The 15,130-nt window shown below is 46.4% G+C and overlaps 1 protein-coding gene across 2 annotated transcripts; it reads right to left on the bottom strand.

The window, feature by feature from the left end:
- Positions 1-4,174: 4,174 nt before the first annotated feature.
- On the bottom strand, positions 4,175-14,803 carry BCL6 (BCL6 transcription repressor; the record flags this gene model as incomplete). Of its 2 annotated transcripts, XM_080695689.1 has the most annotated exons (8): positions 4,175-4,318; positions 6,323-6,460; positions 6,545-6,675; positions 7,684-7,851; positions 9,408-9,592; positions 10,049-11,014; positions 12,938-13,159; positions 14,643-14,803. In XM_080695689.1, 8 exons carry the CDS (start codon positions 14,801-14,803, stop codon positions 4,175-4,177), a joined length of 2,115 nt encoding a protein of 704 aa, XP_080551815.1. The 2 variants fall into 2 exon arrangements, with proteins under 2 accessions (XP_080551815.1, XP_080551816.1); XM_080695690.1 differs by lacking the exon at positions 7,684-7,851.
- Between the last annotated feature and the right edge of the window lie 327 nt (positions 14,804-15,130).

Below are 15,130 nucleotides of genomic sequence, written 5' to 3'. Positions count from 1 at the left end.
GGCCCTCCTGCCCTGGCACCTGCTGAAGCTTCCTCTCCTTCTAATGAATCTGCATGGATGTCCCCAGCCCTACACTAGGTGTGCGGGGAACCATGATCATGGCAGCTGGGCTCATGTGTACCCTTTAGGAGTCACCTGTCTCTGATTGGAGATTAGAGGAAAGGTTTTTCTAAGTGATCACAGTATTTTAGATAAATCACTTTCTTGTGTTCTTACCTTGAGATATATCAGCATTCCTTGGTCTCCACTATTAAAAAGGGTGAGAATGAGCATGGTGGCACAGGCCTGTAATCCCAGAAGTTGGGAGACTGAGACTGGAGGATTACAGTTTCGAAGCCAGCCTTAGCAATTAAGTGAGCCCCTTAGCAACTTAGTAAGACCCTGTTTCTGAATTTAGAAACTTATATAGGACTGGAAGTATAACTCAGAGGTAGATAAAATGCCCCTTGGTTTAATACCCTGTACCAAAACAAGAAAGAAAGGAAGAAAGGAAGGAAGAAAGAAAAAAAGAAAGAAAGAGATAAAGAGAGAGAGAGAAAGAAAGAAGAAAGAGGAAGAAGGAAGGAAGGAAGGAAGGAAGGAAGGAAGGAAGGAAGGAAGGAAGGAAGGAAGGAAGATAAACAGCAGCTTGGACCTAGTCAAAGAATATTTAAGGGTCCTTCTAAACCAAATACCGTAAGGACCTGGGTGCCTGTGTAAATTATGGTCTTTTGGGTTGCAGAAAACAGAGAGCCACAAAGACCAGTGTAAGGAAGTGGGGGGATGAAGGCAGGGACCTTATTATAGAGTTGTTGTAAAGGAGGTAGGATCTCCTAGAAACTGAAGGTCAGGCACTCCCAAAACAATTGCAAGCTCATGGAACCTGGTCCTGGAGGCCATTCCAGCTCTAGGGAACTCATTCTAGGACTGTGCTATAATACAACCCATAATACCCTCCAGGGCTCAGCTTCTCTCTGGCCCTCATTCTCATGCCTCTTAGTGTTTTCCAAAGCATGGGTCTGGTCGAACATGAGATGATTTATTATTAATTACTACTCTAAGTGATACAAAGAGAAATTTCTCTAGAAACCCAGATTTTAGAGAAATAACCCACTTCTCCAGAGCAGCCTAAGGCCTACTAATTGTCCTTAACTTGTTACAGTTCTGCCAAGAGCCAGCTGTGTGACCCCAAAAAGCTCGACACTTGTAGCTTGGACAAGTCCCTGCTTCCATTTCCTCATTACTAGGATGGAGAACTTGCATAGGATCTTTCTTAGGGTTGGGGTAAGGAGCAGGAGTCTGCTCTTCACTGAGCCCAGTCGCTGGGTGGCAGTAGGCCCATCTCTTCAACTTCCCTGCCTCAATTCCTCCAGGTGTCAGGGGAGAGACTTCCACAGTTTTTCAAACTTATTGACTTATCAGCCTCCTTTTCAGAAAAAAAATTACTCAGTGCCCCCCTAGACACTTCTACTGCCCCCTTTATTTTTATGCAAAGCCCCCTATACTGCACCTGAGGCTACTACTATTTCAGTAGAATCATTGTTCCTGTGGTATCACTGACAACCTAAGTAACCCACCTCTAAGCATCTAAGCACCCACCTCTCGGGGTCCTCCCCATGCATGCCTCCGCAGAGGTCCTCAGAAGCTTCCCCCTTAAGACCACAAAGCAGGAAAGACCAGGATGGGCACCTTGTTTTATGGGACATGTTTTTGTCATAACTTGTATTCATGTCACGCTTTTGTAATAAAAATCTGTGCTCCCTTTGTCCCAGCTTATCTATTTGGAGATGTTTTCTTTTCGCTTACTCTTGATCAGTTGGCTGCAGTCGCTCACTCTTTGATCTGCACCTTGTTGAAACACCCCTCACAGCATCCCAGTGCCTGCCCAGCCCCTCGTCTCCCTATTAAATAGTAATGAAACTTAAACAGACTGGGAGGCGCTCCTGGAGCAAGGGGACCGAGGGGCCAGCCTCCCTCCGGCCTGTGAATTGTCATTCCTGAGGCCGTCTGTTTTGTAAGTTCTTCTGCCAAGTTTCTATGGGAACAGAGGGATCATTTTCTCTCCTTTCAAAGAGCAGGGTGAGTTGAGGCCTCAAGCTGGCAAGTCCTTTAAAGTCATTTTCAAAGGAAACCTGAGCTGTAAGGCCAGGCGGTTGGCAGAGGGTGGTGTGACTTTCTGAAGCTCTCTCTGGGGCTTTGGGTGGTCAGCTCCCCTGGGCTTCCCAGCACGTGCTTGGAGTTTGCTACAAAGCCACTGCCAAGGGACACCACTGTCCCACCAGTGGGCCCACGGGCCCAGGGGCCTAGGGAGCTGGCCACCCAGGAACAGGAAAGGGGTGCTGAGCTTCTTCCCCAGGTCAGCTACCAGAAGCATGCTGGCCCTCCCTGTTCTCAGGTCCTGTCAATCAAAATTAATCCTTGGGGTTTTCTGAGGTAAAATATAGCTGGGTGCCAAGGCAAGCTAGGGTGAACTTATGTCTGAATCATAGAATCCTAAATGGTCTAGTTAATCCAATGCCTTCATGGACAAGTTGGGAAGGGGACCCAGAGGGTAAATGATTGTCCCAATATAGCTGAGTTCTACCAGAGGGCTCCTGAGACAGAGTCCCTCTACAGGGCTACAGGTTTGTTTGGATACGAGCCATTCACAAAACTTCTTAGTCTACAGATGCCTGTCAGTCTCCCCAGAGACACCAACTCCAAATGCACCGAGGCTGAGACGGATGATGGGGCCAGAGTGGAGAGGATTGTTTACCAAGCCAGAAAGCAAGATGCTTCTCACTTTAGAGAATAGACAAACTGAGGCCCAGAGGAGAAGCCTGTATCTGTTTGTGTCAAAGGAGTGAGAACTGAAGTCATTGAAGGCCCAGCCTAGAACTGAGTGGGGATCCATCCACCTGACTAGGGTCTGGGGTCAGGAGGCCCCTGGCTGCAGGGAGCCAACGAGGGGTCAGGCAGAGCTTCAAGAGCCAGCCCCAACCCGGGCTGAGTCAAGTGCCTTTCCAAGGCCTCCCCTCACTGCCTCCCTGAGAGCACCTCCCTCTGCAGTCAGAGTGGAGGAAGCCAGACCCACCCAAGTCCCCACCTCAACACGCACAGAAAGACCTTCAGAGCAGGCTCACTTGACTTTTCAACATTTTATTTTTATGTTTGTACAGCTCTATTTTACAACGCGGTAATGCAGTTTAGACACAGCCAAACCCTGTCTCCGGAGTAGTTATAACACAAGCATGACGCAGAATGGGATGAGACAAACATTCCCAAAGAGAGTTTAGTTAGTGACAACTTCAAGTCCCTGTGTCTGCCTACACTTCAAAAGGGGATGGCGCGCGCTCGTCCATCATCGAAAACTTCCGTGAAAAAAAGGCACCGTGAGGACACGTTGTACAGGTATATACAAACTGAAAACTAGAACAAAATTACACATTTTTCCTTCTGCAGCTTTTTTTTGTTCTTTTTGTTGTTTTTTTAATACACACTTTGTAAATTGTAAACCTTCACTTGCAAAAAAATACAAATACGCTGAGGCATTTTAGACAAAATATTTTCTTACTTATACAGATGCAATACTTAAAATATTCTCTTAAGTGCTCTTTCTCAATAAAGATTCTCAGATCCGTGTCTGCCTGCAGATACAAAATCGAGCCTTTAACGCGGTTTATATTTTCAATATATCTTTTTTAGGTTTATATATATTTATATTATATATATATATATTTATATATTTACAACTCTGCCATATATTCCTTCACCTTTGGTTAAAAAAATTAAAGCCCTCTATTTGATAACATACCGAAGTCTTCTCTTTTAAAAGAATGCACATTTACATACAAAAGAAACATCTGTTCCCACAAAACATATACATTCCTCATTTTGCAGACTAGAGTCAAGTCAGAACTTTTGCATACTCCCCTACTTTGATATATAAAATGATTTTGCTTTTTGCTGACATGGTTCGCTTTACACATAGGAGAAGCAATATTATTTTTCTTAATGTTTTACGGCACAGGGGAAGGGGAGCTGCCAAAGCTCCCAGTCCCCCAGCCCAGGGCCCCCCACCCCCACCCCCAGCTACGATTTGCACTAGTGAATGAAAGAGGCACTACGTCATGGGATGAACATTGTAAAGTGTTACAGCATCCTTTGGGTAGATTCTGAGAAGGGGCCGGAGGGGACAGCGCGAACAGTCCATGCTTCAGCAGGCTTTGGGGAGCTCCGGAGGCAGGTCGGTGGCCGACACACGGTATTGCACCTTGGTATTGGTGATGGCGCCATGCTTCTGGCGCAAGTGAAGTCGCAGCTGGCTTTTGTGACGGAAATGCAGGTTACACTTCTCACACTAAAGGGACACAGGAACAAACTGTTAGCTGGCATTGACCAGAGAAATTCACCATTGCTCTAAGACCCAGAGAAGGAGATTCACCCCAGATAAAGAACCCATAAGAATCCTAGCTTCTGCTGGAGACAAGAACCATACTTTTGTCCCTTCCCTGCTTTCCAAAGAGCCACTCATGCCTTTCCCTGCGTGAAATGTATGTCTCTGGGTTGACTTCACAAGGGTTAAGTCTTACCCCAAAACACAGCTCAGATACAAATGCCTCTAATTATTAAGGCATTTCTGAATCTCTCTAAGGTAAAAATAATCCCCCTTTTCTTTGGATGCCAGACTAACAGCCTTGCCACGCGGCCATCCTGTGCATTGACATCCTCAGGTAGATAATACTTTGAGAACAGTGACCACTTCTTACTACATAGTCTTCCTTGAACCTAGCACAATACACCTTTTTGGGCAAATTATGCAATAAATATGAACACATTTGGATAGTCTGAATTCATGGAAATTATTGAGTCTGGGGCATGTTTTCTTTAAATGCAGTTATATTCCTTTCTAGGAGATATACTTTAGATAAGCTGGTAAAGTGTTAGCAAGTAGAGCTGTTTCTCACTGATTCAATGAATGGGTCATGATAGTTTTAGTGGAAAAAAATTACCTAAAAGTAAAATGAATGACTAATTTAGTAATGAATCTTGGAACAGAAAAGGGCTTTTTTTTAGAGAAAAACTAAGCAAATCCAAATATGGTATAAATACGGTTTAGGCTTTAGTTTATAAATATGTATCAAATTGGTTTATTAGTTGTGACAAAATGAACAAATTTCTGCATCTAACGCTATAGTAGACTGGGAGGTAGCAGGCATTTATTGCACTCTTACTCTGTGGATGAGCTACCATGAACACTTTTAATGAATTTGTTAACTTAATATTACCACTCCACAAAGTAGGTACGATTTTCAGCCCCGCTTTATACACAAGGAAAGTAAGGCACTAAAAGCATAACTAACTTGTTCAAGAACAAACAGTAAGTAAAAAGATATTCACTCAAAGCCTTAGAAACAAGGGGAACAAGAGGAGCTGCATTTAACAGGTTGACACCTGCGATGTGGGTGAACCCCTCACTAGCTACTTCCTGTACCCACCTACAGTCAAGCTATGAACTCCTGAAAGCCACCACAGATAACATGTAAACAAATTAGCATCGCTGTGTCTCAGTGACTATTAATGTTCGATGAAATTTAAATTTCTTTTAATTCCCAATTTCACAGAATAGTACTTTTTGTTTTTTATGATATAAAATCATTTTTAGCTTATGGCATGTTTAAAAATTAGCTCTGAGGCTGTAGTTTGTGGAGACTCTATGCTAGAGCACAGTGGTTCCAATGGCCTGTGTATAGCACTGTGTTACACAGCTAACCACTTCCTCTTTCTCAAAATGGCCTTTTCCTTCTGTCTTTTTTTCTTAGCACATTTTTCTGGTTCTCCCTTCTATTTCTAAGATTTCCTCTTTTCAAACACCTTAGCTACTTGCCAAGTCTAGGGCACTCAGTATTTGTGGTGTTAATAAGTGACCACAAAACCATGGTATCCATAATCTGAACTTATTTTCTAAGGCTGAGATTATACAATCCAGTAGCTCCATTTTAAAAATGAACACAATGGCCCGGTGTGGTGGCGCACGCTTGTAATCCCTGCGCTTGGGAGGCGGAGACAGGAGGATCGTGCAGGTTTGAAGCCAGCCGCGCTGGCTTAAGAGACCCTGTTTCCAAATAAAAATATAAAATAGGTCTGGGAGTGTAGCCCAGAGAAGGGTTTCCAGGAACCCCAGTACCACCAAAAAAAAAATGAGACCTAGGGCGAAGTCAACAGGGTGTCTTTGACAACACGCCCAGATCTGGCCTCCTGTTAGTCCAGTGGTCATTCACTGTGTGCTAGAGGTTGGAGTGAACCTTTCCACTGCCCCATTCCTCCCCTCTCCAGCCCCTGTGGCCGCACAGGGCTTACGTACATGGTAAGGTTTCTCTCCTGTGTGGATGCGCAGGTGGCTCTTCAGAGTCTGAAGGTGCCGGAAGCGGGTGCCGCAGATTTCGCAGGGATAGGGCTTCTCGCCGGTGTGGATGAGCACGTGGGCACGGAGGTGGGCCACCTGAAGGAGGAGCACAGCATGAGGGCTCTGCTGGGCCAGGCCGGGCAGCGGGGCCCTGGGAGAGTTCATCACACCACCCCTTACCTGTACAAATCTGGCTCCACAGGTTTCGCATTTGTAGGGCTTCTCTCCAGAGTGAATGCGAGTGTGTGTCTTCAGGTTGGCTGGACGGTTGAACTGGGCCCCGCAGATGTTGCAACGATAGGGTTTCTCACCTATTACAGAGAGACAGGGCAAATGGGAAGCCATGATCCATGGGGAAGGTTGCCACTGCCCCTGGATTTGAAGGCAAATCGTCCCTCTGTGAGGCAACGCATGCTTTCCTCTCTCTTGGGGGATGCCAGAGAGAGAATCCATGGGCCCTCTCCCTGGCTGCCACCCTCTCCCTCACACACATACCACAGCATTTTGCAGGGGGCCAGGGAACACATGGTGGCATGGTGGGGTAGAAAGAAGGCTAGTGGTGGGACAGGAGGAAGCCAGGGTTTCAGAACCACTGTTGTCATTAGGATCAGACAATTAGGGTAAGACAATGTCCTTGTCTGGGCCTCAGTTTCCTTCTCCCTGAACCCACTGGGCTAATTAGATGGCCCGGGAAGGTTCTCTTGGCTCTTCCCCTGGGTGAGACTGACATGATAATCTATGCACTCACTGGAGAGAGAGAGAGCCAGGCTGCCCCAGCCCCTCTCAGAGCAAATGCCTGCCTTCGGTTCATGGAGACTACAGTTGTAGTCCATCTGCAAGACAGGTAGGGCCTGGGTTGGAGTAGAGGCTCAGGCAGAGGAAACCAACCACAGGGCTGAGTGGCCGAACCCCCTCCATATTCAGTTTTAGGGATACTAGGACCACTCCAGGGTCTAAGAGAAAAAGTTAATGGTGGACAGCAATTGTTGTGTGTAAAGGAATGTGAGTTAATAAGGAGAAAGTCCTTAGAGGCCTTTAATTCTTTCCTGGCTTTACAAAAACCCAATCTACTTTGCCTGTATCAGCTGTGGGTTCTTCACACATCTGACCCCCAGCAAGGCAGAGAAGCAGGACAGAGTCTCAGAAGAAAGACAAAGAATATGCAGAGGGAAGGGGTCCCTCAGGGAGACGAGACAACAAGCCTCCCATCCATTGCCTCTCTCCACTGGCTCCCAAGGCCCCACGCCGCTGGCCCTAGGGCCCTCTCCCTGGCCTGCCCCTGAGTCCTGAGAGCTTGGCTGGGGAGGGTGGGGCCATACCTGTGTGGACGGTCTTGTGGCTGGCGAGGTTGCCCTTGTAGCGGAAGGAGGCCTGGCAGCGGTCACACTTGTAGGGTTTGTCACTGTGGGTCTGCAGCGTGTGCCTCTTGAGTGAGGCCTCCTCGGAGAAGCGACAGTCACACTCATTGCAGAAGAAGGCCCCGTTCTCTGCCAGAGAGTAGAGGGACAGCAGGTCAGCAGGAGGGAGGGAGGTCGCGTAGTAAGTCCTCCTTCCTCTGGAGCTACCCCAGTGCCAGACTGAACCCCCAGCCCCACCACCCACCACTCACGGGGGCCCAGAACAAGGGGCCTGTGGGATTTTATTTTTCTTAGCATTTAGAGTATCAGCCATGGAGTGGAAAGAAAACAGAAAGATGGAATATTAAGGTACAGAAGGCAGGAGTTAAGGCCAACAGGTATTCATGTGACTAACACCAGTTCACGGAAGACTCCATAGGGCTTTTCCTTCTCCCAGAAGCTCTGAGAACTCACTTTTCTTATCAGTTCATATTTTTATTTACATTCATACACAGAAGTCTTGGGGCAAGACCCGTCACCTCTCTGAGCCTCTCTGTGTGTCTCTCTCCAAAGTCAGGATAATAAATCCTGTGTGTCCTGCCTGTCTCACAGGAGCATATTACATAACACAAAATAAAACACAGACCATTGTGGGGATATGAGATGTACGTCAAGATCAATTACACTTTGAGGTCACCAAAGGAGGAATTAATGATGAGGACCCCGGGGTCATCCTTGCAGTTCTATCTGAAGTTCATGTCTCCAACCACTTCTGTGAGACTGGGAGACCAAAGATGATGGTGGACGTGGGAACAGAGGCCCAGAGAGAAGCGGCTGGAGGGTGAAGCAAGGCAGAGACCAGAGGACAGGTGGGGACATTCCCTGTTCTCCATCTGACTGAAGATTTGTAGCCCTGTGCCAAACCTTTCAGTGTAAGTACCTGATCTTTTTCTTCTTCTTCTTCTGTTTTAAGAATCTGAACATGTCATGTTGTGGTCATTTAGCCTTGATCAGGTTTGACTGAACCACAATATAGCTACCAGAGCTGGGTGAAGAGTTGGACTTTTTAATCTGGTACATATTAGGGATGCCCAAGTGATGTGTGCATGTATGCTTGTACAACTTTGAATCTCTACGATATATCATTGCATTGCACCAATAAAGATTTAAAAAACTGAGGATGCCAATCACTGGCTATCCATCCAGAGACATTAATTTAATAATTCAACTAACTTCATTCAGCTAACATTTACTGAGTGCCTCCTCCATGCTAGGGACTTACTAAGACCTACAGAGGATGCAGGAAAAAATAAGATCAGAGCTTCTCCTGAGGGAACCTACGTCCTAGCATGGAGAGCCGACATGCACACAAGTCAATACAGTAGTTCTGGCATAGAGGGACTGAGAAAGCTCAGGGAGACAGAGCCAGCCCCACAAGCTGCGCTGGTTAAAATGAAGCTGAAAAGACTGTTTGAGGGGTTTTGATTATCCTAGGTTAACTCCAACACCCCACCCCTTGCTTCAGCCGGACAGATCCATGCAAGGTGAAGGTGGGGTGAACTGCTGGTGACTTTAGGTGCCAAAAGACATCTACTCAGGAATTCTTCCCAGTCAGAGATAACAGTACAAATAAAAAGAAAACAAAAAGTCCAGAAAGCAGAGGGGTCTTCCTTCTCCCTACAAGGGGAGGGGAGAGAAGGACTCACCACAGCTGGAATCTGAGTACTCAGACTGGGTCTCTCCAGTCTCCTCCGGGAACGCAGGGCCGCCGGTATGCAGGCACATCTCTGCATGCTGTGGGGACTGAGAGCCGCAGGAGGTGCACTTGGGGGGATGCAGGTAGAGCGGTGAGTGGCTCTCGCTGCTGCTGCGGGGCGAGCCTGTCAGAGACCTGTGGGAAGAAGGATGGAGCACCTCAACACAGAGGACCCGGGGGCAGGGGGCAACATTCCACCTGGCCTGGCACTCAAGCTCATCCGAAGTCTGCCTCCAAGCAGCATCTTCAGGAGAACACTGACCAGGGGCAAACCAAGCCCCAACCCCATTCCTGGGGTGGTTTCTTCCCTCAGTACTGCCCCCTGCAACTTTTCTCAGTCTAAGAGAAATATGAGGATTCCCTGCCACATCAAGACTACAGGAAGGGAATTGAGATGAGTAGAATGCTCTTCTACCACAGAAGGAAAAGAGCTTACTTATTAATTCTACACTTTAAAGAGGCACAGCATTTCAGGAAGAAGAAAAAGAAAAAGAAAAAAAGAACACAGCCGCTGCATCCCTCAGAAGAAATAACCTCAGAACTCTGCCCAGGTAAGTCCTGAGATCAGCCCCAGCCCACCTCTAAAATCACCTGTTAACGATGTTATTGAGCCGGCTGGCTTGGGGGATGGTGGAGTCTTCCCCATTGGCACTGAGCTTGGTGGGGGACTGGAGATCAAGGTTCTCCGGCTCCATGGGTGGCTGGCAGGCAGGTGGGGCAGGGTAAGCTCTAGGAGAGAGGCGGCCCAGCTCAGCCTGCTCAGGCCCTTCTGGTTTGGCATTCTGGTTGAGGCTGTTGAGCACGATGAACTTGTACTTCTTCCAGTTGCAGGCTTTGGGGTCTGTGGGGCTCTTAGCTGGAGGGGAGCCAGAGGCCTGGAGGATGCAGGCATTCTTGCTGCTGCAGGACTCCGTGGGTGAGTTGGGCTGGCAGTCGGATTTCTGGGGGCTCTGTGGACTAACCAGACCCTTCCGGTTCAGGGGTGCATTGGGGGGCTCGAAATGCAGGATCTCATCCTCAGAGGAGGACCGCTCTTCCTTGCTGGCCTTGTCACAGGTGAAGTAGGGGGCATTTCGGGCAGAGGGGGCAGCAGGCTTGGGGCCCTCGGGCACGCTGTAGTGCATGTCACCTCGTGCATCCTCTGGGACCGCCTCCTTGGGTGAGTAGATGCTGTTGTGGCACATACTGGGGGACACCTCCATGGCTGGACGGCTGTATTCACTGGGGAGTGGTCTGGCACTGTCGCAGGGAAGGGCCCGCTCCTTGGGGAAGGGGTTGGCCACAGGCATCCGGGCATCTCGAAGCTCTTCATCGGAGAAGAGGAAGCTGCTGACTGGGAGGTGGCTGTACATGGGATAAGAGGCTGGCGGTGTGGACAGGCCACTGTAGAGGCTAGGGGCGAAGGCTCTGCTCTCACACCCGGGGTTGCTCCGGAGCGGCAGGCTGTTCTCCACCACCTCACGACCCCGGTAGGCCATGATATCTTGAGGCATTAGCATTCTGCTGTTCAGGAAATCTTCACGAGGAGGCTTGATGGGAGGAACCATCTCTGCTTCACTGTGGGAGGAAAAAGAAAAGATCGGGCCCCAAATCAGAACTGTTAAGAAGACGACCTTCCAGTGACACTGTTAGGTAATAATCACAGCTGTGCTTGAGTCAGCGAGACATACGGGATATGGCTCTGGAGCAGGAATCAACAATTAGAAGGCATTTACACCAAAAGTCCAGTAGTCCAGGCGACTGCTGGAGAAACTAAGGCAAGACAGGGAAGGTGAGTTGCCCACACAGTCTGTGTCTGACTAGACATGATCTTGTATATTTAAATACATATGCATGTCTGTGAATCTTTAACTCTTCTGATATTATGGAATTCCCTGGCCCAGAGAAAGCTTTCAAAGCCCCTCTCTCATTTACCCATGCAAAATTTTGCAAGAAAAGAAAGGCGGGTATTTTATACACATGGAAACAAGGAGGAAATAATACACACAAAGCTGGTACTGTACTTTGAGAAAGTGATAGACAAACTAGTTCCCTATCAAAGAAAGGCCCTGGCCCATATGCTGAATGGATTTTGAGGGAAGTTTATAATGAAAAATAGGCAGCAAAAGCCAGTACAAGAAGCCCCGGCCCCGGAGCAGCCAGACCTGGTTCACAAACCCAGTGGTGTCACTTAGCAGCTATGTGACCTGCAGCAAGTTACTTAACCATTCTGAGCACAAGGCCTGACCCGTAGAAAGTGCTTGTAAATGACAGCGATGATGATCTTGCCGCCATTATCACCCACAGGAGACAAAGAGCTCTGGTTGCAAAGACTTGAAGGGACATTATGTGGGCGAAAATATAGGCCAGCTCAACATGATCACAGTTAACAGGGCTAGAACCCGGGAGGGAAGGAGAAAGGAGCCAGATGGCTCCTAAACTATCCAGGTAGACTGTGTGGCTCTGGGAACACTGAGTTCCTGGCTCCTGGAGGTGATCAAACACAGGCTGGAAAACTCTTCTGTAGAGTAAGGATGCAACCACCCTAGAGCATCTGGGTCAAACGGCTGAAGTGGATAAGCCCCGAGTCTCTATGTCGCTTATCATAATGCTTCAGTTTGGGGCTCTTAGCTTCCTCGCCACTCAATGAGGATCATCATGTCTTACTATCCTTTGGGTAGGGGGGTTAGACCCAGTGAACTCAATTTAGTTCAGTAAGCATCCTTCCCAATAGAAGCAAAATAACATAAAAGATGAATAAAAGCCAGGCACTGGGGTTCCTGACTGTAATCCCAGTTACTCAGGAGGCTGAGACAGAAGGATCACAGTTGGAGGCCAGCCTCAGCAACGTAAAGAGACCTGCCTCAAAATAATAAGTAAAAAAGGCTGAGGATGTAGCTTGAGGTAGAACACCACCGGGTCCAATCCCCAGTACCAAGCAAAAAAAAAACAAACAAAAAAAAAAAAGGATTAGTAAAGTACCCCCTAAAAACTAACAGCTCACCTCACAGTTTGGTAGGGAACAAAGACATATATGTAAATGTAATAAAAATCCAAAGGAGAACTAAAATATATATACAAATATTAAAAGAAAAGGAAAGTCTAAAGGGTAAGAAAATGTTTCAGAGCGGAGAGAGAGAGAGAGAGAGAGAGAGAGAGAGAGAGAGAGAGAGAGAGAGAGCGAGCTGAGGGAAGAGGAGCAGTAATCAGAAAAACTTCCACAGAAGAGCTAGCTTCCAAGCTTGTCTCCAAACATGGCCTTGCAAGATGGGGGCAGGGAGGTGATAATGCACAGGTCACATCCAGACAGCTGCTAGGAGTCAAGTCTGCATGGAGTACAAGAGTCAAGAGGAGCATAAGTGCAATAACAATGGGAATGTAGGTTGCTATCTAATATGTGTGGTAGATCAGAGAGAACGATTTTTTTCTGTGTGCATAAATTATCAGAGGTTTCTGATCCAGAACCATCCCTCCTAGGCTTCCACGCAAGTGGCAGCTCACCTGGCTTTGATAAACTTCCGGCAAGTGTCCACAACATGCTCCATCTGCAGGTACATCGCAGTGGCCATCACAGCCATGATGTTGCCTTCCCGCAGGTTGAGCCGAGATGTGTACATGAAGTCCAAGAGGATGCAGAACCCCTCAGGGTTGATCTCAGGATCCAGATTGATCACACTGAGGTTACATTTCAACTGGTCTGTGAAGATGCTATAGAACAGGCCACTGGAAAAAGAAACAAATGTCCCACTGTAGGAGAGTCTGTGGTATTTACAGTACCACTGATGCTCAGCTCCTCTTTCTAGAGCCTAGCTCCAGAACTCCCATGGCACTTAATAATAACCTCACTTAGGGAGAGCTGCCAAGTGCCAGAGAGTCTTAACACTTATGTATGTTATCCTGCATCCCTCACAACCCTGCAAAGTAGGTACTACCAATTTTCTCCTTTACAAATAGGGTGAAAGTCTCAAAGTCACAGAACCCATGTTTTCCTTTTAGTCTTAACTGCATGGATTACCAGAGTTAAATTTAGCGCTCATTTACCGTAACTATTCTTAGTCTATCCCTGAGATAAAAATCCCACCTCTTGTCCTATTGCATCATCCTTAGTTTTAAAAATCTATTTTATTTTTTAAGTAACAAGTTGAATACAGATGACAAATAAATAGAAATAGGTCTATATTCTACTGCTTTTCTCAAAGTCTACTGACTATCAGAAGATTAATTATTCCTGCAAGATTCAAGTCAAGCCATACCTTCAGGTACCATATTTCTAGTGGAGAAAAAAGTGTTCAATTAAATACTAGAAGTATAGGCTGTGATCTAAATTTTACTCTTTCTTGATGGGTTGCCAAAAGTGAGCCAGACTTTTACCAGTAAATAGCTATACAACCTGCAAATTAGGGAGAGCAACAGTGCCTGCTTTATAGGATTATGGCAAGAATGAAAATATTAAGGATTTAGAATGATTCCTGGTACACAGTAAGCTCTCACTAAACTAGTATTTAATATTAACTAACATTTTTATATCTCTATAAATCTCTGTTCCCTACACTATTTTTAAAAAGTGCTTTTAGTAGATGTTGGATAGATCCTTTAAGAGTAATATGTATCCCTGATTCTACATCATCTTGCTTACTTGTGCTTTGCTTTATCATCTATGAAATGGAGGTATTATGCCATTTGCAACACAGACGGCTACTAGGAAGACCTAGGGAGATGTTTACATATAACATCGCTCTAACAACTTAAGGTATTTGACAAATATAAAGAATTAGTTGGTTCACTCTAACTCTTCCTCTATCTGAACACCCATGTACATACAGTTACAGTATAAAATAAATATGGCGGCATCAAAAAGAACAAAAGATTTCAAACGAACTTGCTGAAACTACTTAAAGACTCTTGTTTTTCATTTATTCATTGGTTAATTGAAGTTGTTATCCTTGTTTGCCCCAAACACTGTCTTTCTTGTGGCAATACATGATGCCTTCTTCCTCTACTCTATCCATAGAACAGACACTCTTTCTATTCTAAAAGTATATTCATTCATCACTTCCTGGGAATCTATACAGGCCACGAGCTGAGATCTGGAGACAAGTGAGATGCCATATTAGACATGGCGAAAAGGCTCCATGTGTCACCTCCCCAGCTATGGGCACCCTCCACCCCCCGTCCATTCATCCATCCTTCATTTCCGATCCCTCACCTGCAGGCCATGAGGACTGTCTTGTGGGCTCTAAACTGCTCACGGCTCACAACGATGACAACATCAGTTAAGATGTCACGACTCCGGAGGCGATTAAGGTTGAGAAGGACATCACTGGCGTGGCGGGTGAACTGAATACAACTGTCAGCCGGAGAGGCCATCTTGTCTTCACCTGAAAGGAAATAAAAGTCATAATCTAGTTAGTTCTCAAGAAGCTGTTTCTGTTTACCAAAAGTATCAGAGCAGGTTATTTAGCCTGCTAAGTTATAAAATGCAACACAAGTCCCTTGGGTTTGGTCTTTGGACAATTCATAGCCCATTTCTGGACATTAATCTTCATAGCTGTAAAATAGGGAGAATAATCTTTATCTAATAAGTTGGGACAAAGAGATTTTTAGGGGAAAGGGGAACAAAGTTATGATTTGTTCCAAATATTCTGCCAACCACTGTGAGGCACTGAGTATGTTGCAATGCACAGAAACCATTTT

The sequence above is a fragment of the Muscardinus avellanarius genome (assembly GCF_963383645.1).
Source record: "Muscardinus avellanarius genome assembly, chromosome: 5".
Lineage (NCBI taxonomy): Eukaryota > Metazoa > Chordata > Mammalia > Rodentia > Gliridae > Muscardinus > Muscardinus avellanarius.
This window is presented reverse-complemented; position numbering and strand designations above follow the sequence as displayed.